We start from the raw sequence: 25,324 nt of genomic DNA, 5'->3' as shown, positions 1-25,324 counted from the left end.
CTGCCTTTCCTTCCTTGCACTCCCCCCACCACCCGTATTAGAGCCACTGCCTCCCGGGGTGCTCCGAGAGTCAGACTGCTCCATACATGCCAGTTCGGAGTTTTCCTCCCCAGCATCTTCAGCCAAAACGGCGAATTTGCTGCTTTGGACAAACTGTGGACCAGCCCCCCTACTCTTCTGTCCCCTACTCCCCCTCTTGACTGTCACAAACCTTCCTCCCTCATTAGCCTCCACTGCCCCTTCTCCTCCCCCCACTCCACTAGCCCCTGCCAGTGGTTGCTCTGCGAGCCTCCTTTCCTGCCCCTCGTTTGCCGATGCTCTCAGTGCTGCAAGTTCACCCCTTAGAGTCTGCAGCTCAGATTCCAAGATGAAAACCCACCGACATCTCTCACATGTAAATACTGCATGGAACTGCTGCTCCAACACCACATACATGTGACAAGACACACACTGAGTAATACCAAAATAAGACCAAAATGTATTACTTTTTTTTTAATGATTTAGCTCTTAAAATTGAACCTTCTTGGTTTAACTATCCTATGTGACAGTTAACTAATCACAGGTTTAAGTACGTATTTGTGCATTTCAATCCATAGCAGCATATCTATTATAACAGTGGCTTATGTCCCATTTAGAGATTTGCTGTTAACCAAAAGCAATTGAAGGTGACAAAAAGCTTCCGAGTTTTCTACACAATGTGTCAAGACAACCCTTGACAGTTATGTTGTGTTGCTTGCAAACCACTTGCAGGAAATATAAAAAGCAGCTTAAATCACAGATTGGGATCCTGTATTTAGTTAAAGGGTTTGTTCACGTTCCAAACACTTTTTTCAGTTATTTGTTTTCAGATTGTTCTCCAGAAATAAAGACTTTTTTTACAGTTTTTTTTCCAAATTACCAAATTAAAGTTAAATGTTCCTGTCTCTTGTGTTTCAGTCTGGCAGCTCAGTAATTCAGGTGCAGATTCTGAAATGTTACAATTTTGCAACGTTAAGTTGATACATTTCTCAGCAGCGTCTGTGGAGTATTAGCAACTATTGTATCAATTCTAACAGCTGCCTGTAATGAAGGATTCTGCTCAGCAGGGACATAGCTAAGAAATGTATCAAGTTTAAAACAGTTGAGGGTCGGCGACCCCCACTCCCAGAGCTGCTTTAGAAGGTGAAAAATGACATTTACACTTCAATATTAGAAAAACAATCACAAATAGAAAATAGAAAGTCATTAGAAAAGTCTTTATTTCTTGTGAACTATATGAAACCAACTGAACTGAAAAAAGTCTTGGAAGGTGAACAACCCCTTTAAAATACAGTTTTGGATTACAGTGCTACTGCACTCGTGCCCCTGATTAAAGGAAAGTAAATCATATAGACAGTCATACCTCCATGATGTTATTGTAAAACATAACTTTTATTCAGTCTATGGTAAAAACATTCTAGGCCACAGATGAAATGGATCTCACAATATGCCTCAAAAATTTCAAACCAACATAGGTGGCCAGGTAAGTTGGAGCTAAAAGACATAAGGTGGGAAAGTAAAATAACTGAATTTAGAATGGATATTGTAAAAAAAAATGTTTATTTGTTTGGCTGAAATAAATACATAGCATTGCATTAACTAATGCAGGTTTTAAAAATATTAAAACCTCGTAATTACAGAGAGGATTCTGTACCCTCGTACTCGTGATTATTTCTGTTTCCTTTACAGGTTGTATTACTTCAGAGCAAGGATTTTAGAAATACACTCAGTACATGAGCCACTTTCACATAGGACGAAACAGGATCAATTACACTTTCCTAAAAGGATCATTAACATCTACTGCAATGCTGTTTGGAAGCTGATTTAAAGGACAAGTAACACCAAAAAAGTGAAACAGTTTTGTCGCTGTGTTAAGAGTCCCTGAAGTTGCTGAACTGCCATGATGCCAGCTAGTAAAGGCAAAATTAGTCTATAGGCCACATATTTCCATAGCAGATTACAGATATACAATAGTTTTAGTTCTTACATAATTTAAACAGGGGTCAGATGCTATTCATGGTTCTCTACATAACTATAGAATAGAAAAAACCTCGGTCTCATAATATAGCAGATTTGTTGCACAAACATATACTAGTTAAAACAAAATTCATGACATAATTCGTCCTTTAATAGTAAGTCTTATAGAGATAACAAGGTTCAGGTGAATTTAAAGAGAGTATACTGTATACCCCCCTCTTTTTAACATGAGCTCATTCAGTTGGGCATGTTAAAAAGGCGCAATAAACACTATTTTTTTTTTTAACACATACCCGATTCCACAAAAAATCATGACACACACACTTTAGGCTCATAGTGTTAAGCAATCTGTTTCTTTACCTTACTACACTGTGAAGTAATGGAGTCTGGGATCGAAGTCCCTTTGCATTCTATAGTGGGTAGTGTATACAGTTAGGTCCATACATATTTGGACAGGGACAACTTTTTACTAATTTTGTACATTACCAAAATGAGTTTTAAATTAAGCAACTCAGATGCAGCTGAACTGCCGACTTTCAGCTTTAATTCATTGGGTTGAACAAAAAGATTGCATACAAATGCGAGGAACTAAAGCCTTTTTATAACACAATCACTTCATTTCAGGGGCTCAAAAGTAATTGGACAAATTGAAAAACTGAAAATAAAATGTTCATTTTGAATACTTGGTTGAAATCCATTTTTGGCAATGACATCCTGAAGTCTTGAACTCATGGACATCACCAAATTCTTTTTAATGCTCTGCCAGGCCTTTACTGCAGCAGCTTTCAGTTGCTGTTTGTTTGTGGGCCTTTCTGTCCGAAGTTTAGTCTTTAACAAGTGAAATGCATGCTCAATTGGGTTCAGATCAGGTGACTGACTTGGCCATTCAATAATATTGCACTTCTTTGCTTTAATAAACTCCTGGGATGCTTTGGCTGTATGTTTTGGGTCATTGTCCATCTATATTATGAAACATCTCCCAATCAATTTGACTGCATTTAGCTGGATTTGAGCAGACAGTAGGTCTCTGAACACCTCAGAATTCATTCAGCTGCTTCTGTCCTGTGTCAGTGTCCCAGTGCCACTGGCAGCCATGCATGGCCAAGCCATCAAACTGCCTCTGCCATGTTTTACATATGATGTGGTATGCTTTGGATCATGAGCTGTTCCACGCCTTCTCCATACTTCTTTCTTGCCATCATTCTGGTAGAGGTTGATCTTGGTTTCATTTTTCCAAAGAATGTCTTTCCAGAACTGTGCTGGCTTTTTTTAGATGTTTTTTTTTAGCAAAGTCCAATCTAGCCTTTCTATTCTTGATGCTTATGAGTGGCTTGCACCTTGCAGTGCACCCTCATGCGGTCTTCTCTTTATGGACTTGGATATTGAAAGACCTACCTGTACCTGTTCACTTGTTTGGCTGTTGTGAAGGGGTTTCTCTTCACCATGGAAATTATTCTGCGATCATCCACCACTGTTGTCTTCCGTGGACGTCCAGGTCTTTTTGCGTTGCTGAGTTCATCAGTGCTTTCTTTCTTTCTCCGGATGTACCAAACTGTCGATTTTTCCACTCCTAATATTGTAGCAATTTCTCAGGTGGGTTTTTTCTGTTTTTGCAGCTTAAGGATGGCTTGTTTCACCTTAATGGAGAGCTCCTCTAAACGCATGTTGTCTGTTCACAGCAAAATCTTCCACATACTAGCACCCCCCTCAAATCAACTTCAGGGCTTTCATCTGCTTCATTGATAATCACATAACAAAGGAATTGCCCCCACGACATTTGAGTCAATTGTCCAATTACTTTTGAGCCCCTGAAATGAAGTGATTGTGTTAAAAAAGGCTTAAGTTCCTCACATTTTTATCTTTTTGTTCAACCCTCTGAATTAAAGCTGAAAGTCTGCAGTTGAACTGCATCTGAGTTGTTTCATTTAAAATTTATTGTGGTAATGTACAGAACCAAAATTAGAAAAAAGTTGTCTCTGTCCAAATATTTATGGACCTAACTGTATATATCCTGGAAAGCAGGGACTTGAAGTCCCAGAATCCATCACTTCACAGTTGGACAATTTGAGGAATGGGTTGGAGTATTCTGTTAGCTTAAAAGGGATGGTCCCTGAAAGCACAGAAAGATCATCATAGTTTCCTTTTAATCTTTGGAATACAGTATGTGTTTGTAAAAGAAATGTAATTTTTCTTTTCTACATAATACGCTATTAAAGAATTAAATCAATGGCCTTATTACAAAGGTGGTAATTACATGAATACTATGCCTTTAAGACTCAATTTCCTCTTTTAAAATTAATTATAGTGTAATTTATTGGTGAGCTTTTTGACCAGCATGATTAAATTACATTTTCAGTAGGGAGCGTGTGTAAAACCTCTTAATCACGTAGAACTAGATTTTTCCTCTCATTTCCCGAAAGTATAAAGCCCTGACTTGTACTCTCTACACCCCATATGAGACAACATTGCCCTCATTTTAAATGAAAACTATACCCCAGAACAATGTAGGTCTGTAATAAATTCCATATCTGTACTATTTTGCTTCTAATACAGAGAAACCTCCATTTTACATGCCCTCATTTTAAAGGAAAACAATACTCCCAGTACAATGTAGGGCTCTATAAAAATATAGAAATAATGGATCCTAGGATACAAGGTGCACACAAGCAAAACCAAATAAACCATATATGTTAGGTTACATGAGCCAATTAAAGGGGTTGTTCACCTTTGATATAACTTTTGGTATGATGTAGAGAGTGATAGTTTGAGGTTTTTGAGTTATTTAGTTACTTTTTATTCAGCATCTCTCCAGTTTGCACCTTAAGCAATCTGGTAACTAGGGTCCAAATTACCCTAGCAACCATGCATTTATTTGAATAAGAGACTGGAATATGAATCGGAGTGGGCCTGAATTGAAGGATCAGTAATAAAAAATAACAATACATTTGTAGCCTTACAGAGCATTTGTTTTTTAGAAGGGAGTCGGCAACGCCCATTTGAAAGCTGCAAAGAGTCAGAAGAAAATGGCAAATAACTATAAAACTATAGAAAATAAATAATGAAAACCAATTGAAAAGTTATTTAGAATTGGCCTTTCTATAACATAATAAAAGTTATCTTAAAGGTGAACCACCCCCTTAATGGTCAAAGTTCTGTGCTTTGCTTCCCCACACTTCTTCATTTTACAGTTAGATCTACATTATTCTAGTCAGGTGATCTCTGAGGCAGCATGGGGAATATCATAAAATGGGGGCACAAGGGATAAGATGTAAAAGGGCAATATTTACTGATAACTATTCCAGTTTGGTATGATTCTTTAATATGCACATAATATGATGTAAACTATCTGTTGCGTAAAAGGGTACCTGTCACCCAAACATAAAAAGCTTTATAACAAAAGTCCATTTCAAATTAAACATGGATCCACTATTTTTTTAGTTAAAATAGCCACACCTGTTATAAATGTATTTAAAATCTTCAGCTGTCAATCATATATTGCCTGCCCTGCCTCTATGCCATTCAGCACTTCCTAGTTGTCACTGCATTTCTCACATTCCCCCTCCTTCTTTGCCATCTAATTGTGCAGTCAGCAAAGCCTTGTGCAGCCAGTGTTCACAAAATGGCTGCTGTATGTTTGCTGTGATTGTGTAAGACTGAAGGAAACAACATTTAAAGAATTTGTATAGTACAAGAAAAGTTTTTTTGGCTTGACAAACCCTACAGAAAAGAATCTGGAATTACTTCTTTGAGTAACAGGTCCTCTTTAAGTATTCATTTTGGGGGTATAGTTTTCCTTTAAGTTTTCCCTCATTTCACATTATATTTGTGTAGTCTCACCTATATATTATCCATAATACTCTGATTTTACATTTACCCAAATTTTACATCATTGTTTTGGTCCCTCAAAAAACTAAAATGGGGGGTCTACTGTATCTAAAATGTGTGAAAGAAATACCAGGTTCTTTGAACAATTCAAAAATAGACTCCCTACACCATTGAGTGTATCAGGTACTCATGCCCCAGACCTTCAGCTTGGTCCTACTTTATCAACAAAAATGCACAAAGAGCTTAAATACTATCTGTTACTGACCTCTGTATCAGACTGCCACATAACAGATGGGTTAGTTTCTTCATGTTGTCGGTGCACATCCAACTCCACTGTTCCCTCATTGCCAGCCACAACACCTCTAGGGCAATAGTGGTTACATTACCTTCTAAACCTGTCACACAAACAAGTGAAACAATGATTATTATTCTTTCATAAGAAAAATGTCAAAGGTCACAAAGTGAAAGCACTTTTGAGATGACAGCTCAGAATCAGTGCTCCTGCCAAGAGATGAAATTCTACATATCAAATTGGAATTTTAACTCTTCTAGCCAAACAGCGCTCTCAGTATAAGTGATGAACCCCCAGATCTGCTCTGATGTTGAAAATATAAGTGCAAGTGGGTGTGATACCTCAGGGCGACCTGGGGACCAGAATCACCCCTGCTCCACATATTCTGGATATGCCACAAATCTCAAAAAAATTACTGCAATACACAGAATGGGTCAAAGCCAATTCCTTCCATTTCCTCTCATACTCCAAAAAATCAACATCTACCCACTTGTTTTCTTTCTTTCATGGACAGAATATTGTAATCTATCAGATATGCTGATGGTGGATGCCTTCTCACAGGGTGCAACATTCTCCATCAGCAGTTTCTCCTGCTTCTGAATGAAGGATTCCATGTCAGCTGCAGATAATACATCGAGAACCTGTAAAACAGCACTAGAGTTAAAAATATGGCTTTTAAGAGAAATAACATTTCAGAAATATTACACTGCTGTAAGAAACGTGTATAGCTTTATGCAATTTTACTACGCTGGTTTCTATTTACAGCTTTTTGTTCCCATTAATTCCAATGAACAACCCATATACATACACACTTGTCATTAAAGCACACAGATGTGTTCTTATAACAATACGGTTGTGTTGTGGTATGGGCAGAGTATGGGCACATATTTACCCTCCACTAAACTGCATGCAGTTTTAGAGTGCAAACATTTTGAATGCAGGCATAATTCATAAACATAGGGATCTTTACTCACATATATCTGACCAGTGGCAATTGTAAAAAACAGGGCTTTCATTAACCTCTGCATCTTATTCACAATAACAGAAGCAATGGGGGCCTCAGTGCTAGACTCAAGCAAACATCAACCAACTGCTGCTTAATGTATGATATTACATAAACAATCTTTTTTTGTGTGGCTAGTTCAGGGGTAGGCAACGCGTCTCCGGAGCCTCATGCAGCTCTTCATCCTGCTTGCTGCGGCTCGGTCTTGCCTGTCATGTCGTCTATACAGCCCTCGCACCTGCTGGTGGCTTCTTGACTGTGTGACTGCTGTAAGCGAACGGTTAGCTTACCATGGTCCCACAATCAAGAAGCCGCCAGCAGGTGCGAGGGCTGTATAGACGTTGCAGGAGTGACAAGAAAGACCGAGCCACAGCAAGATGATTCATCATGGTCCTTACCGGGATCACACACTCAAGACAAGAGAGGGAAGATCAGCATGGAGCTTCAGAAACAGAAGTCACTTTAAACAGATGAGAACACTAGCATTTAATAGGCTATTCAGTGTTTAATTTATTTCAAAGTAGGCCTACACATGCACACTGCACTTTTGTTTGTTGATTGTATTGTATTGTAAAAAAAAAACGTTAAAACCTTTAAAAGTTTATAAGCTGTTTATGTTTTGAGGCTCCAGACTTTTTTTCTTCAGTGGAAGAGGGGGCAAAATGGCTCTTTTGATAGTAAAGGGTGCTGACAGCTGGCCTAGTGGTAGCAATTATAGCACATAATGTTTTATAAACAAACATTATATCGCGCACACTTAAACCAATGGTAAAAGTGTATGTGTGAGGGAAACAGAAGTCAAGGGATCACTGCTAAATGTTTTATACATATACGGTATGTCTGAACATGTAGCACATATCTATGTCTGTAAATTGAAATTTATTTTGTGCACACACAAAATTAGCCACCCTGCTGAAGACACAATATATTGAAAAAATTGTGCACAATGAAAGTGCACAACTGGTCCCCAGGCCCGGATTTGTGGAGAGGCCACCAAGGCCTGGGCCTAGGGTAGCAGGATTTTAGGGGGTGGCATGCTGCCCAACCACACCCACATTGGTTCAGAAACACTGGGGATGCGGAGGAGATAGAATAGTGTTTTACATTTCCTGTGCGCCAATCCCAATTGCTCTGGTCCTGATGATGAAAATTTGAGCAAATAAAAGGAAGGGGACCGGGGCGTTGCACGCTATGTAAAACCAACCCTGGCTACATAGTTCCTACAATGCTTTGCATTCGTCTGTGTGTCTCATTCTCTACATGGCTTTTAATCAAACACCATGTAAGACTAAATTGTAGTCTTGGCTGAAGGAAAGTTGCCTACTGCAATACTGTTTCAATGGTACATGTAGTCAAAACTAGCTGTGAATTAAATAGCAAAGGACTGACAGACTACTTTAATTACATTTTAATGAAAGTCATTTTAGCAAACCTATATTAGAAAACTGCTTAGAATTGCATTTTCTTTGATAATGCGAACTTTGAGTTTACAGGTCCATTAACGAGTGAGTAAATTGTGAAACTATTTTCAGAAAAGGCCAAAAATACATTACATATAATCCTACTAATTATTAAACACACTATTTTCAACTAACAAAGACAACTTATTTTGATCTGATAGCTCTCCTTTCATTTAAGTATTTAAGTATTAAATCAATCAAATTCAGCACGATTTTTGCTGTCCATACCGTGCTGCCTTCTCGAACACAATACATTATCTTTTCTTGAGTATCAGCTGAGCTCAGCACTGGTGCGATTTTACTGGATGGAAATCGGAGACGTGATCTGTTTCGAACAAAAAAGTTCTATATAACTACATATACACAATATATGCACACATAGGAAAATTTCAAAACTGTTTTGTAACTTTATTTAGTAAAAGGAACAGAACAACCCCTTCCGCAACTTCAATTCTAGGTTCAAGCACATCAGGAATATGTAATGTGAAAATAATCCCTTAAATGCTAGAGGTCAAAAGTGAAATGTTGCTTTGGGCAATCTGGTTGGTGCATTCCTTCTTTTCTACTGAGAGAACACTTATACTATCTGGCTGATAAATATGTGATAATTAAAGCAGTGGCTTCTAAAGGTCCTCATGAACCTTAAGGGGAGATGGACACTCTGCATTCTAGGAAGATGCAGAAAGCTGTGCAGCTTAAAGCACACTCAACAAATAGAGAATAGTAAAGCTTGCCACATACCTAGAGACCTTAGAGGATCCCATGCTGAGAAAATCTGTGGGTTTAGGGAAATCTGTTTGTGAGGACCGCATCAACACACCTAAGCAGATTTTTAAGCCTGCCTAATAGAGATCTTTCCAAGTTTACCAAGATATTGGTCAGGCAAGCCATCACAAGGGCCCCATACAAATGCCAAATCACTGGTGAATCAGTGTGGAGGGGCCAAGTTGACAGCTTTTTTGGGCCTGTTTATAAAATACCAGAATTTATTAGAGGATAGTACTCTGGAGCTCATGCTTTCTCATCATAAGTCTGACAATGAGTCGTGGTTTGACAGAGGTTAGAATAATGCTACCTGCCAGAATTCATATGGCTGACTGTAAAGGTTGGTGAAACATTACACATTATCTTGGTCTGTGTTTTTTTTTTAGTTTGGACTATGACACTTTTTGCTCCTGCAAAAGTAAAGCTGCAATGAGATGCTTGACAATTCTGTGATTCCTACTTTATGACAGCAGGTTGGGCAAGGCACATTCCTATTTCTATATAATAATGTCCCTATGCACAAAACCAGTTCCATTGTGAATTTATGGTGAGATACCTTGACTGGCCTAAGAAATAGGATTTCAACCCAAAGGGATGCTTGTGGGATGAATTGGAACTGTGACTATGACCCAGACTTGGTTGCCTAATATCACTGCACAACCTTACTGGTGCTATTGTGGCCAAATAGAAACAAAGTTATCTACTAATACATAGAGGAAAAAACATCATAGAACAGATTAAAATTTAGCAAAGAGAGCACTAAATTCATATTAAGACCCTTAGTTTTGGAATGAGACGATACGGAGTATACTTGCAGAACAGAGTAATATCTAGTTGTATCTATAAATATTATCTATAAACACAGTTGCTAAATATATGCCTCATGAAGCAAAAAGTAGGAAGAAAATACAGTCCTCCAAATGCTAAAAACTAAAAATTTTAAATAAGCAAGGATTTTTTCTTATTCTTATTAGGATTTGTTCCACATGTTTATTTGTTTGTGCTTTTTATATTTGGATCTTTTAATAAATAAACATTTTTTTAAATGTGAATTTTGTTGTGGTTGAAAAAACCTCTAAAACTACACAAATTCAAATTTTGATAAACATGCCTCCATAACAGCACTACTTTTTTTATTACAATACAATAAATGATTCAGAAAAGAAATAAAAAATATTAGACTGACTTGGTACTCTTCTTATCATTCTGAGATTTTCCATCCACTTCACTCTCACTTAGCTCATCAGTGGGACTTTGAGGTTCTGATCGAGGGAACGCTGTCTTTAAAGTGTCAACAATAGCATTTACAACAATCTGAAATGATATAAAACAAACAAACAAAAATTATTGAACTATCCATAATAATGAACAATAATAGGATGGAGACTGACAGGGGCCCATAGACAGCATTTTAATACAGGTATGGGACCTATTACTCAGAATGTGAGGGGTTTTCCGGATAACAGATCTTTCTATAATTTGGATCTCCATACCTTAAGTCTACTAGAAAATCATCTAAACATTAAAGTCAACAGTCTGGTTTTGCTTCCAATAAGGATTAATAAAATCTTAGTTTGGATCAAGTAGAAGGCACTGTTTTATTATTAGAGAAAAAGTTTTTTGAATTTGGCAAGACCAGGGAACATAAAATGTATGGGAAGTAGTCCCATTTGTGAACACAGTTCTTAATAGAATTGAACAGAATATATACATCAAAAGCAACTGTGCCTAGCATCTTACTAAATATTGTAGATGTGTGGATGGCACTGGTCATTTGAATGAGAACCACTAATGAATTTCAAATGATAATGGGCAATGTAATCATTACCACCCTTGCCTGTAAAATCACTTAGGGCTCCTTAAATTTTCTGGATGTAAAAACTGATAATCACAGTGTTCTATTAAAAGAAATTTTTGTTTTGCACAAAATCCCTGGCTAAGTCAGCCCATTAAAAATTGTGTATATACCTTACACACTGTGCAAATACCTTGTCTATTCGTGAAACAAAAAATGGCTTCTTCACAAAAGCAATTCTGGCATCAGTGTTCAGAGCCAGGAACTCTTGTACCTCTTCACTGTTAGCAACCTCTGGCACAGCACATAGTTGCTGTTAATAAACAAACATAATACAATAACAACATGAGTGTGAATAATAGCATTTTCATTGGATTAATTTAATGCTGCGGAAAAAAGCTCTATATATCAAAATATTTTTTCCAAAAACAATAATTATCTTCTGTTCTGCCTACTAAAAATAAACAGGATGTAAGTAACTGCATTTAATCCACTGCAGAATCTAACATATTACAGAAATATAAACCATGTGGAGTGTCACAGCATACCATAGGATCACATAATTGCAGGTACAACATAGCTGTTCCAGGAATTGACTCGGAATTGGAATATCAGGTAGGGATGCACCAAATCTAGGATCTAATCTAATTTGCATATGGGACGGAAATCACGTTGACTTTTTGTCAGAAAACAAGAAAGTAAAAAAAAATTCCCATTCCCAACCCTAATTTGCATATGCAAAATAGAATTCAGATTCGGTTCGATATTCGGCCAAATCTTTCGAGAAGGATTCGGGGGTTTGCCCGAATCCAAAATAATGGATTTGGTGCATCCCTAATATCAGGAGAATTTCCCCAATGGGTGCTCCTGATTAGCCTCCTACCACAGCTATTATGATCTAGGAGACTTCATACCACTTATAGCTGTTATTTATTGTTATCAGGAATAAATTTATACAACTTAAGGAAAATGTCAAATTAGTTGTTTCAATGGCAGTAATGATCTCACAATATCTATTAGCTACAATAAACTGACTACAATAAAAGATTTGGCGAATACCGAACCAAATCCGAATTTGCGTGGGAAGGGGAAAACATTTTTTGGTTTTGTGAAAAAAAAAGTCACGCAATTTCCCTCCCCACCCCTAATTTGCATATGAAGATTAGGATTAGGATTCACCAGGGAGAAGGATTCGGCTGAATCCTGCTGAAAAGAGCAGAATCCTGGCCGAATCCCGAACCAAATCCTGGATTCGGTGCATCCCTACTGCTGATAAACATTTTCATTATTAAAAGAGGAAGTGCACCTCTATACTTTGTCCTGATACTTGCTCCATTGTGCCCAAGGTAGCAGGCTTCTTTTAGATTACAATAAGAACTGTCTGGTGTTTTGATCACTAGTTTTTGCCGATCTAAAGGCAAAAAAACATACTGGTATGCGTGTCATAGCCCTAATGGAAGTCTACACCAAGCAGACAAAAAATGTGTTGCATTTTCAGAGACAGAACAAGGAGAAGAAGCAATTGAATAAAAGAAAATACAGTAAAATTCTAATTGGGCCAGTAGTCTCAATTCTTCAGGTGGGATTTAGCACGAGCCAAATGCTACATCATTTTTAAGTAAATGTTCAAGATATACAACATAAATTTGCTCTTACCTTCAGAAAAGTCTCTAAAAGGCTTTTTCTTGCCTCAACCTTATCGCTGTCCATGTTCCCAAATGGTAACTCTGGAAGAAATTTCTTTGGGCCTTTAATATCTGAAATTAACAATGGAGGTTTACCAGAGAAGCATTCACACTTCACTAAGCACTGTAGAAATAACTGATATGTCCACTTCATTTAAACATATATACATTGTTTTAGCATCAACTTAGAGTTCTGCAGCAGGTCGGGTAACCGCAGGTTTCCCACAAAAACCTGCGGTTGCAGGCAGTAGTTTTGTGAGCGAGTATAGACGCGGCTCATCGGTTCTCCGGGTTTGTGGGAGTTATACCCCTTTTCTGATCACACCTACTTCTAATGATGTCACTTCCGTTTTACAATTACAGCACTTCCTGTTTATTGATGGTCAGCGGGTCACGGATCGGGTTGCGGATAATGTACTTGCAGGTTGGGTAGCAGGTCCAAGCGGGTAAGTATGCGGGTTTGGGTTACTCTACCATGGGAAAACATAGGCTAGCATGGTGTTTCTTCACAAAGTGTACTGTCCCTGGCTGTATCGCTGGCAGGAAAAGGGTTAAGATTATGAAAAGCATGATATTTAAGAGACGTGTCCCTTACCCCAAATAATCGCCTGACCTTCAAGTGCACATGCAGTTAACAACCATTTAAGTCTATAGAAGGCAATTCCAAACATTTTGCTGCCACGCACTGAGCTGAAAGCTGCATAGTTGGCAAAAGACAAGGCATCGCACTGTGTGCTTTTGCCATAAAAAAGTCAATAGTCTGATGTAACAGTACAAATATTTGAGGCACACTTTCAAAAAAACAGCAAACCACTTTAAGATCAAACAGGTCTTCTTTTAGCTGCACAGCATCACAGTACCAAATGTCAGTTCAATTCATTGGAGGTCCGTGCTATATATTAAGTATATAAAATATGGTATTTTAGCCATATTCATTTTTAGGGTTTAGTTTCCTTTAAGATTGTTCAAGCTTTTTGGCTCAAGCAATGTTAAAGGACACCCCACATAAGTTTCCTAACTCATGCTGGGTTTTGGGTTGAACAAGCTTTTCTGTACAAGCGATTTCTGTAATTTTCTGCAAACAGGCTTTTATAACGAAGAAAAACTGGCAGCTTTAGGTGCAAAATGTTTCTTGCTAACAAAAACCTGTTTGGGTAAAATTCTGGAAACAACCAAGATTTTTGTGGCCAAAAATCCAGAGTTAGGAAACTCTCAAGGGGGTTCCTTAAAGTGTGCTAGAGCAATATTTAGGCAGAATTCAAGTGTGGCATTCAGTAAGTACAGGGTTCCTTTACACCATGTTTCCAGCTGCTTATCATTCTGTAGACACTGTTAGATTTTAAAAGTAGAATAAAAATCTCACGCTTTACAAACTTGCGCAAATCTGCTCTCTCTTCCAGACGGGTCTGTAAATTGAGGAACTCCCGGTACCTGCGGTTGACTGTATGGTATGCCATTGGCTGTAGACTTCCCAGCGATTGGCTGTCCAAAACGGTGTCATACTTACAGGGGGAGAGAAAAGTGAAACAAAACATGACTTTCTTCTGTTAACAACATTATTTTCTGCAAAGTGCTACTTTATTTGCTTTAATGAACAGAGATGTTCATGTAAACTCATCTCAGATTACTAATATCAAATACGTTTGTCTTAAAATTGATTTCCCTTCAGATGTTGGGAAAAAAAGGAAGCCACATGTAGCTCAAAAAACATTTTTAGCTAGTGCTGCATAATTCTAAAACAATGTGCTTATTTATATGACCAATAAAAGAATGATGCTAATTGGTTTCAGTTGTATACCACTATTTATGTCACTTTACTTTAATTTAATTGAAGACATTATTTCAATATTTAATCAAATGCATAGCTAGGTCCTTCAAAATCCCTTGATGAGAGATACCTCATGGGTTTCCAGTGAACCTATTCCGGATGCCATGTGTGATTATAGGACCTCGTAGTTATTTTCTGAAAAAATGTTGTTGATTAACCTTTATTGTCAAATATTAAGCTAGACATCTTAAATTAATCGGGTGTTTATTGTGCTAGTTGGGGAACAATGTTAAAAATGACCACAAAATACAATAATAATAGGCATATCTACTGAACATGTTAACCACTGCATTACTGATAACCAACTAGCAAATAGTCATGTAAAAGTGAAACCGACAGATGAAATAAGTATATATTATTCAAATTCATACAAAAAAATTGTGTGCTATGTTTTTGCATGCACCAAATCCAAAATTTATACATTTGACCGATACCAAATTCTCCATGAAAGATTTTCCCAAATCAAAAACCAATCGGTCCAAGTCCAAATCTGCCAAAACGTGTCAGGATTCTATGTATTCCTGGTTATATTAACCATTTACCTGTTAATTCTAAGAACTGCTACCAGGTAAATAATTACAGCACAGGAGTAACTAGTAGAGTCAGTAGCGTGAGGTGGGGCAGCTAAATCTCATCTAAAGCTGTACTAGGCCTGGAAACAGTTTAAGAAAGCTGAGCACTCCTGTCAAAAAACAACCTGCGTGTAATGAACCCAATCCCAGCACACACAACGCTAAGTATCAGTATACCTTGTCTGTCGGATTAAGGCAATCTAGCTTTCTTTAAACTACCTTTGCAAAGTTTGTTCTGTTACCAAATAAAGCAAGCTGTGCTCTTTTCAAGGAGTGCTCAGGTTGCAGAAAACTCCAGCTACCACCCTAGCTAGCTGCTTCAGTGCTGTGTGTGTTATTTTTTTTCCATGGAAACTGCTCTTAGGAGCAATAACCAAAGAAATAATTAACTTATAAGTAGATTTTTACGCACCTAAATGGTGCATACTTATTTCAGGTGACCAGTGCATTTCAAAATTAAGAGACATGTCTAAAGCAAGTATTACAAATTTCTGAAGTGTCTGGAATGACTTCACTTTGATAAAGAGAATACATATTTTGGTGTATTCTCTCTATGCAGGTATTAGCAAACTCAGGGAAAGTCGTTTGCTTTTTCAATAATTAGTTTTGCATATTTTACGGCTGCTGCAGGGACCACACTGATTTCTGTGCTGCAGTTGTCATCAATAAAATGAATACCTCTAAAAATGGCACACCAAAAGAACATCTTTCACAGTAAAAATGTGACCAAGCCATTACTTAGATTAGTAACTCTCATAAATATTTATTTTAGACAGTGGCTGCCCATCTGGAGGATGCATAGGTGGTCAAAAATGGTTAAGCCCCCCATCTGAACATGTACGTGACATTCCTTCACTGTTTTATGTTACAGTATATAAAATGTGCCTACCATCGGGGGTGGGGTCATGTGAACCACCATTGCAGGAGTGTATGGATTACAGGATGTGTGGATGCATAGGGTTGAGAGTTTTAGGGACCAGTTTCGTTAACTATCCCAACACCTACACCTATATGTTTTTTTAAAATGAAGCTACTTCAGTAGACATCTAAATGCTTGTTTCGCACAGGCACAGGCAAATAAAGTGGATATTAGTAGAAATACAGATTTATGGAGATCATGTTCCACATTTATCAGGAATGTATCACAATGACTTTAATAAGCTCTTTAGGGAGAGCTACAATGTTGCCCCCCCCCCCCGCTTCTCCACAAACCCCCACAATTATTGATTAGAATTTGACATCAGGCTTGGGAAGGTGTTAAAAGTTCTGATTGGCTAAGGACAAATGTAAATAATACCTCCGCCTATCAGGAGTTTGGCAAAATTAAGCATTGCCTGCTGGAACATGGCAAAAAGATGCTGATACAGGTCAGAAAAGGAAGTCCACTGGGGAATATGGTGGTCTCTGGTAAGGCATTGGAGGGTTTACTAAAGGGATAGTGTTACTAAAACTCAAAATTACATTTTAAAAGCTTGTTGGCATAGAGTTGTGCACAGAGCTTACACATATTTAAATGTTGTGTACATATGTGCAAAGCATAGTTACCTTAATAGTATATAGAGTATATGGATGAGATCCAGTCCCGCTGTGTTCTTTTGCTGTAATGGTTCCGGTGATGCGAAGGTTTTGTATAATCACAGGGCCATCGGGGCTGTTAAGAGGCACAAAACTAAATGGATGTAGAGGAACTGTTGGGGAGGATGTGATTATGGGGGAAGCATCAATAGGGCTTAAACCCTCCCTGTCATTAGGTGGAGTGGTAAATTCAGTAGTCAATTCAGTAGGCTCAATACAAATATCTGGATGGCCTGTAGTTCCACTTTGAAGTGAAAAAGATGCCTCTTCCAGTAAACCTCCACTTTCCTCATGGGGGGCTATGATGGGGCTCTCAGCTGGGGTTAGTGAGTCCAAGCAGCAATCAGAGAGTAGATCATCAGATGAATTCATTAGTGGAGGTTCCAGTTCCTGACCCAAGTCAGACAAGGGGGATTCAAGTTCAGATTCCTCACACAGGAAAAATGGACTAGTGGGATTTGGGGGCTGCAAATAATGCCCCGAGAAAACATCTATCTTTCCCTTGCAAAGTCCCAAATCATCAGAATACTCACTATCTTGCTCAATTTCTAAGCTATCAATGATCTCATACTTGGATATATTGTTTACTTGTGGTGATGGTAATACTATTTGTGGTGAGATTTCTTGGTTGATTCCCAAAGGCAGTGATTTTGGCACCACTGGTTGATGAGGAGTCTCACTTTTTTCTACATCAGCTTTAAGAGGTCCTTTAGAGAAGATATTGGTCAAAACGACATTGATCCAGTCTGGTTCAGAAATCCTAGCTACTAAGGGAATCACCACATTGCAAGCAATTAACTCTACAACCAGTTGTTTACCTGTCCGACTTTCTAAATGTGGGCTTGGAAGAAGCTCTTTTAACACATGATCAACTAGCCATCTAGCATGACTGGTCTCTTCTGCTGAGCTGGACAAAGCCTTGTGAGCAGGACTAAGCTCTTGGTAGGCATCCCATAATCTTAGCTCTCTCTCAGAAACATTATTGATTTCTTCAACTCTTGCTTTGGCCCATTTATAACACTGAAGATGGCAGCCCCCAAGAATTAACAGCTTTCGAGTTAATTCCTCTCGATCTGCACAATTCATTCTCCTCTTTAACTCCATTGCAAGTTGCCACATTGCTCCTCTTACCTCATCTTCAAACTCTGTCTCATGGCTTAGCCGGCGGTACCAGGATGAAACAAAGTCCTGAATTATCTTCTGTATAGTTAGTTCAATCTCTTTATCTAATAACAACTCAGTATCTGCAGCCGGAGAATTTTTCTCTAACACAACAAACCTCTCAAGGTGAATAGCAGTTCCACCTCCAAGTATGAACTGTGGTCCAAGCCAGGCTCCAACAGCAGCCATTAAGGCAGAGAACAAAAGTAGAAGCCACACGTTGACTAGAAGATGGACAAGGATTAGCCAGGTGAAGACAACAACTACACCCAGAAGTTTCCACCTCCTGCCTAGGTCTTTTTTTAAGCACATACCCTGGAGTTTTAGGTCTTCCATATTTTCACCTTAAAGCAGAAGAAAAAAAGAGGCACTGAAAAACTCACAAGAACAATGTTATCATCTAAAAATGTTTATATAATACAATTTAATTTTTACACATGTTTTGGCTAATGTCAAAGATGACATTTTCCCATCAGTGTTAAAATCTGCAGCCATTGGCTCCATGTTAGTAAACACTGACAGGAACAGAATCTCACTGCACGCACAGGGTGAATATGCACAAATGACATCGGCATGTCGACAGCTTCCTAATAATGAACAGTATCCGTAAAATAAGTCATTTCCGCTAAAAGGGAACATTCTGAGACTTGCTCTGATCACTGAAACAGTGGGAGACAGAGATGTGCATATTCGTGCTACATGTAACGCACCTGAGGCTTGACACATGCTATTACATCTAAAGATCTTACCACACAACAATCCCCACTGTTCCGATTTGATTAAGACCGCCCACGGTACTGGTACACAGTTTACAGCATCTATAGCATTCAGCTCCTTCACTTCTACCGGAGAGCTAATCAACACGTCATGTGCCTCATCTCGCGATACTGCGGCCTTACGCTGAACGTAGCCGGCTTTTGGAAGAGAAAAGCTGGCGATGACGCAGAACGGAGAGACACCTAAACAAAGTCTTGTTTAGGTGTCATGCTCTTCACAATTTAGGGATGAAAGATGGGATAATGTAAGAGAAAACAGTGGGTAAACTTACCTAACCTAAATATGAGTTTTTTTTAGGGTTTTTCCTTAAAGGGGTTGTTCACCTTCCAAACACTTTTTTCAATTCAGTTGTTTTTAGATTGTTCCCCAGAAATAAAGACCTTTTTCAATTACTTTCCATTATTTATTTTTTAAGTTTTTTCCAAAATCTAAGTATAAAGTTTAATGTCCCTGTCTCTGGTGTTTGAGTCTGACAGCTCAGTAATTCAGGTGCAGGCTCTGAACTGTTACAATTTTGCAACATTTAGTTGATACATTTCTCAGCAGCATCTCTGGAGTATTAGCAACTATTGTATCAATTCTAACAGCTGCCTGTAATGAAAGCCAGAGATTCTGCTCAGCAGGGACAAAGATAAGAAATGTATCAACTAAATGTATCAATTTAGAACAGTTTACAGGATCGGCGACCCCCCTCCCAGAGCTGCTTCAGAAGGAGAGAAATGACACTTTACACTTCAATATTAGAAAAACAGTCACACATAGAAAATAGAAAGTCATTGGAAAAAGTCGTTATTTCTGGTGATCTATCTGAAAACAACTAATTGTTTGAAGGTGAACAACCCCTTTAATATAGTTAGGCAAAAATGTAATGTATAAAGACTGGAGTGACTAGATATCGAACAGAACAGGACACTACTTCCTGCTTTTCAGCTCTCTTGGTTTCCACTAGGCTTGATAAAGGGCCCTGCGTGGCCCGAAACGTTGCCAAACTTTATGTCTGCCGTGAGCCAATAAAAACACTTTTCTTCACAAGACAAGTTTGATCGGTGTGCTACAGTTTTCTTTGGATGTTCGAGTTATTTGGACCTTGAGCAGGAGGTCCTGTGGACTGTTTAGCACCCGGCACCCGAGAGGGTAATTACGTTCAGGTGAGCACTCTAATTCTGTGTGCTCTTGGTTTCCACTGACTTGTTACCCTGGTGACCAAGCAGTAACTAATCAGTGACTTGAGGGTGGGGGGGGGGCACATGGCCAAAACTGTTGCTTTTGGATCTGAGCTGAATGCTGAGTATCGATGTGGCTCCCCTTCAAGTCGCTGACAGAGTTAGAAAACTGAAAAGCAGGAAGTTGTGTTCTGGCTATTATCAGGGGCGTTTCGGTAAGTAATGCTGCCTGAGGCGGCGTTTGCAATGCCGTCCCCCTGTCGCCAATCACGCTTACCTTAATAGCTATTTGCCGCCCCTGGTAATGTCTGCGGAGCTGCCGCCTGAGGCAAGGTGCTCGCCTTGCCTCATGACTGAAACGCCACTGGCTATTATATTACACATTCTGTCACTCCAGTCTTTATAGATTACATTTTTGGCTAACTAACTATATTTGAAAATTTTTTATTTGCACAGCCTATCTATTTACCCAGTTTTTATTTTTATACTGAACTGTTCATTTAAATCTTGCACAAGAGGGTCCCAGTGTTTTAAGGGAAAACTAGGACAACTTGGGAATAAAAAAAAAAGGCTAATTAAGCAGAACATAATGGCTGCAATATACTAGTGGTAATTTTTTAGTTTTTATGCTCTTGTACTGTCTTCAAAAGCTTCCCAGTTTTTATGTGCAAACAAGGGCCAGATGTTTCACAATTTATGGACAAAACAATGGTTAATTTAGGAAGAGATAATGGGCGAAGTTACTCTGGCATAAGAGAGTATGCCAGTGTTTTATGTGAAAACAAGGGCCAGATTTTTCACAATCTTAGGACAAAAAAAATAAGTAATATCTACTTTACAGTAGTCTAATCCCAGACAGAACCATATAATTAAATGCAATCAAACAAAAAACAAAAGTGGCATAGACTAACTGTTGGTAGAAAAAGGAACCCAGATGATATTAAAAAATAAAAAATCTTTGTTAGGACATATGCAAGCCTGATGCATTTCGTTCCAAGGGTGGGCACTTACTCATAGGCTAAGTCTCCCCACCACAGAATCATTTTAAGGGGGGATAATGACCATTTACAATTTGCATACATGACATCATACATAGTGATAACCAATCACTGTGTAACTTAGTACACACATGTAAACCTAACAGTGATAGGTTAAGTGAGTTACATCATTTGTAAATTATCAAATCCAAGGAAAAGGAGGGGAGAAGAAGGAAAAGAAAGGTGTGTTCACATAAAAGGAAAAATATCAGAAGTCAGAATATCATGAAATACAATATTAGGGCCAAAAGGTAAATAGAATAAGATAATTACACCATTGTATCTCATAAAAAGGGGAATAAAAACTCATAAAGAGGTACTTGTTTATGCACCATAAAGAGAAGCTCAAAACAAGGCATAGATCAAGCTTATTTCAATACACTACTTAATTAGAACAACTTAAGAAACTTCCAGAGTTATTGGTAGGAAACAGTCATTGTTGGGAAATAGTATAGCAAAGTAAACTACAGTATATTTCAAGAAATAGTTGCATGGTATTAGTAGATGTTCTATTAGAAGAATCACGTGACTTCTGGGTGCACATTTACTAAGGTTCGAATTTCGAAGTGTTAAAACTTCGAAATTCGACCATTGAATTGCAGAAATTCGATAGTCTAAGTTTTTCTTTGATTTACGATCAAATTCAAATCGTTCGATCGAACAAAAGACAAACTTTGACTTCTAAAAACGTAGCCAAATACTGGCTTTAGGTTCTAGGAGGTCCCCATAGGCTAACATAGCAATTCGGCAGGTTTAAGGTGGCGAAGTGTCAAAGTCAAAGTTTTTTTAAAGAGACAGTACTTCGATTTTCAATTTGAATCAAATTTTGGCCTATTCGATGGTCGAAGTACCCAAAAATTACTTTGAAATTCAAAGTTTTCGAATTCGAAAATTCACTTTGAATTCACTTCGACCCTTAGTAAATGTGTCCCCTGGTGTTTAAGTCGGTGCTAAAGAGTAGATCATAGTAAGATTACTACTGAAAACAGCACGTCACTTCTGAAATAATTAAATCAGTGCTAGAAGATAATATATTAGTTTAGACTATGTTTTAGGTGATCACTTAATGATGGTGTATAATCTACTGAAAGAAACACGTCATGTCGTATCCACTATTTAGACCGTCGGATATTCTAGTATGTAGGAAAAAGATCCATTTGCTTTCTAGCTGTAAGAGTTTGGGAACTGGATCACCACCTCTTGAGCTTTTCTTAAGTTTGTCAATGCTTATATAACTCTCATCACCTCTATTACACAAATTAAAGTGTTTTGCCACATTTCAGTCAGTATTTTTGTTATTAATGTCCCGGATATGTTCCCTAATCTGTTTTTTTAGGGGTCTGGTTGTTTGCCCTACATACTGTATGTGACATTTAGGGGCAGATTCACTAAGGGTCGAATTTCGAAGTAAAAAATACTTCGAAATTCGACCCTCGAATTGAAATCCTTCGACTTCGAATATCGAAGTCGAAGGATTTAGCGCTAAACGTTCGTTCGATCGATCGAAGGATTTTTCGTTCGATCGAACGATTAAATCCTTCGAATCGAACGATTCGAAGGATTTTAATCCAACGATCGAAGGAAAATCCTTCGATCAAAAAAAGTTTAGCAAGCCTATGGGGACCTTCCCCATAGGCTAACATTGACTTCGGTAGGTTTTATCTGCCGAAGTAGGGGGTCGAAGTTTTTTTTAAAGGGAAAGTACTTCGACTATCGAATGGTCGAATAGTCGAACGATTTTTCGTTCGAATCGTTCGAATCGAAGTCGAAGGTCGTAGTCGAAGGTCGAAGTAGCCCATTCGATGGTCGAAGTACCCAAAAAATACTTTGAAATTCGAAGTATTTTTCATTCGAATCCTTCACTCGAGCTTAGTGAATCGGCCCCTTAGAGTACTCTAGGAGATAAACCACAAAGGTAGTATTGCAATGTATGAATTGTATATTCTAGTCTCTTATTAAAATCAATCCATGGTTGCTGGGGCATTTTGGACCCTAGCAACCAGATGGCTGAAGTTGCAAACTGGAGAGCTGCTGAATGAAAAGCTAAATAACTTAATAAAACACAAAAAAATTAAAACCAATTGCAAATTGTCTCAGAATATCAATCTCTAAATCATACTAAAAGTTATATCAAAGGTGAACTACCCCTTTAATGACTTAGGGGAGGGTATTGTAAGTAATGTATTAGGGGCACATTTACTAAGCTTGAATGAATGATTAGAATAAAAAAACTTAGAATTTCGAAGGTTTTTTTTGGCTACTTCGACCTTCGACTTCGAATAGAACGATTCAAACTAAAAATCATTAGACTATTCGACCATTCGATAGTCGAAGTACTGTCTCTTTAAAAAAAACTTCGACCACCTACTTCGCCATCTAAAACGTACCGAGGTACAATGTTAGCCTATGGGGAAGGTCCCCATAGGCTTTCTAGGCAATTTCTGATCGAAGGAAAATCGTTCGATCAATGTATTAAAATCCTTCTAATCTTTCGAATTGCAGTGAATCCTTCGACTTCGATATTCGAAGTCGAAGGATTTTACTTCGACGGGGGTTAATTAACCCTCGATATTCGACCAATAGTAAATGTGCCCCTTAGTGTTTGCAGATGACACAAAACTATGCAGCCCAATTAATTCCATCTAGGATGCAGCATCCTTGCATCAGGATCTAGACAAACTTGCAATCTGGGCTGATAACTGTAAGATAAGAGTTAATGTCGATAAATTTATAGTCATGCACACTGGATGTAAAAATATGCAAGCCACTTATACCATTAATGGGACTGCACTAGGCAAATCCATAATGGAAAAGGACCTTGTTATCCTTGTAGGTAATAAACTTGGCTGTAGCAAGCAATGCGAGTCAGCATGAAAAATGTCAGCTATGAGGAAAAGACTGGCCAAGCTGGTGAAGAGGCGCTTGTGGGAATTATATGATAACTATGTATAAATATATAAAGGGTTCATATAATAATCTCTCTGATGCTTTATGTACCAGTAGGTTCATCCAGCTGACACATTGGCACCCATTCCAATTAGAAGGTGGTTCCCACTAAACATCCGGAATGTGTTTTTTTACAGTGAGAGCTGTAAACATGTGGAATTCTCTCCATGAATCTGTTGTACAAGCTGATATATTAAGAAGGGGTTGGATGGCTTTTTAGCTAGGGAGGGAATACAGGGTTATGGAAGATAACTCATAAAACAAGTTGATCCAGGGACTAGTCCGATTGCCATTTTGGATTCAGGAAGGAATTTTCCCCCTCTAAGGCAAATTGCAGAGGCTTCAGACTGTTTTGTTTTTTTTTTGCCTTTCTCTGGATCAACTAGCAGTTAGGTAGATAATATATTGAATTGAAAGGTTGAACTTGATGGATATGTGTCTTTTTTCAACCTAACTTACTATGTGACTGATTTCGTTCATACAAATCTGTGCTGATAAAACATGTTTATACTTTTAGTAGTAAAAGAAACAATGGCCAACAGAATCCTGGCACACTTAAAAGTGCGTTCCCATCTCCATTGAATATTGCACTAATAACTAATGCAATTAAAAGATACTATTAATTATCTTTGTAAGACCTGTAGTTTATATCTCCATGGTAAGTCTACAAAAATGTTTAATTAGATATTAATTTTACCCAATCAGATTGGTTAATTATATCTTAGTTGGGATCAAGTACTGTTTATTATAACTAGTGATGGGCGGATTTATTCGCCAGGCGTGAATTTGCTGTGAATTTGAGCGATTCGCCGCCAGTGAATAAATTCGCAAAACGCCTGCATAAATTTGGCAGAAATTTTTTTTTTCAAAAAAAGGGCGCCGGCGTCAAAAATGGGACGCCGGCACCGTTTCGCCCATCACTAATTATTACAAAGAAAAAGGACATTTTTTGGGAGATGGCCTTCCAGTACTTCTGAACTTTCTGGATAATAGGTTTCTGAATAACGAATCACATACCTGTAATATGTAACCAGTATAGTGATATTGTTGGTGTATCACCTCAGCTTGTATATATAAACAACTTCCACCAATGACAGCACTCCAAAGTCAATCAGCTTAAGTGAAGGTTTATTTGTGGACCAACATTTAGATTCTACACAGGAATCTTTGTCAGGGAGAAGAACCTAAAATATTTATATCAAAAGATATATGTCCCAAGGCTTAAATCCAGTAAAAACAAATTGTTTATTAATATTCACATTTTAAAAAATTGGTACATACTGACCCCACATGGTAGGGAGAAGAACCTGACAAAGATTCCTGTGCGGAATTGAATATATATACTGTATATATATATATATACTGTATATATATATATAATGTAGACAGAGGATCGCTCTCACAGGACTTAATGCAAAAATTCTGGTGTTTATTGGAGCAAAAAG

General features: G+C 38.0%; 1 protein-coding gene across 1 annotated transcript; it reads right to left on the bottom strand.

Moving 5' to 3' along the window:
• Window positions 1–1,243: 1,243 nt before the first annotated feature.
• snx19.S (sorting nexin 19 S homeolog) lies at window positions 1,244–18,834 on the bottom strand. The gene is made up of 10 exons (XM_018227678.2): window positions 18,706–18,834; window positions 16,766–18,300; window positions 14,184–14,322; window positions 12,792–12,892; window positions 11,329–11,448; window positions 10,527–10,654; window positions 8,804–8,900; window positions 6,603–6,753; window positions 6,086–6,215; window positions 1,244–1,512 (listed from the first exon to the last, which is right to left on the bottom strand). Exons 2-10 carry the CDS (start codon window positions 18,290–18,292, stop codon window positions 1,392–1,394), a joined length of 2,514 nt encoding a protein of 837 aa, XP_018083167.1. The 5' UTR covers window positions 18,293–18,300; window positions 18,706–18,834; the 3' UTR covers window positions 1,244–1,391.
• Between the last annotated feature and the right edge of the window lie 6,490 nt (window positions 18,835–25,324).

Source organism: Xenopus laevis, chromosome 7S (genome assembly GCF_017654675.1).
Source record: "Xenopus laevis strain J_2021 chromosome 7S, Xenopus_laevis_v10.1, whole genome shotgun sequence".
Taxonomy (NCBI): Eukaryota; Metazoa; Chordata; class Amphibia; order Anura; family Pipidae; genus Xenopus; species Xenopus laevis.
This window is presented reverse-complemented; position numbering and strand designations above follow the sequence as displayed.

Bases quoted from the DNA above. Each gene is read 5' to 3' on its own strand.
- snx19.S (XM_018227678.2), bottom strand. From the start codon at position 18,292: ATGGAAGACCTAAAACTCCAGGGTATGTGCTTAAAAAAAGACCTAGGC. The intron at 11,449-12,791 runs GTAAGAGCAAAT...GTTTATTAACAG, and splicing joins TTTTAGAGACTTTTCTGAAG to CAACTATGTGCTGTGCCAGA. The intron at 10,655-11,328 runs GTATTTGCACAG...ATATCATTTCAG, and splicing joins TTGTTTCACGAATAGACAAG to ATTGTTGTAAATGCTATTGT.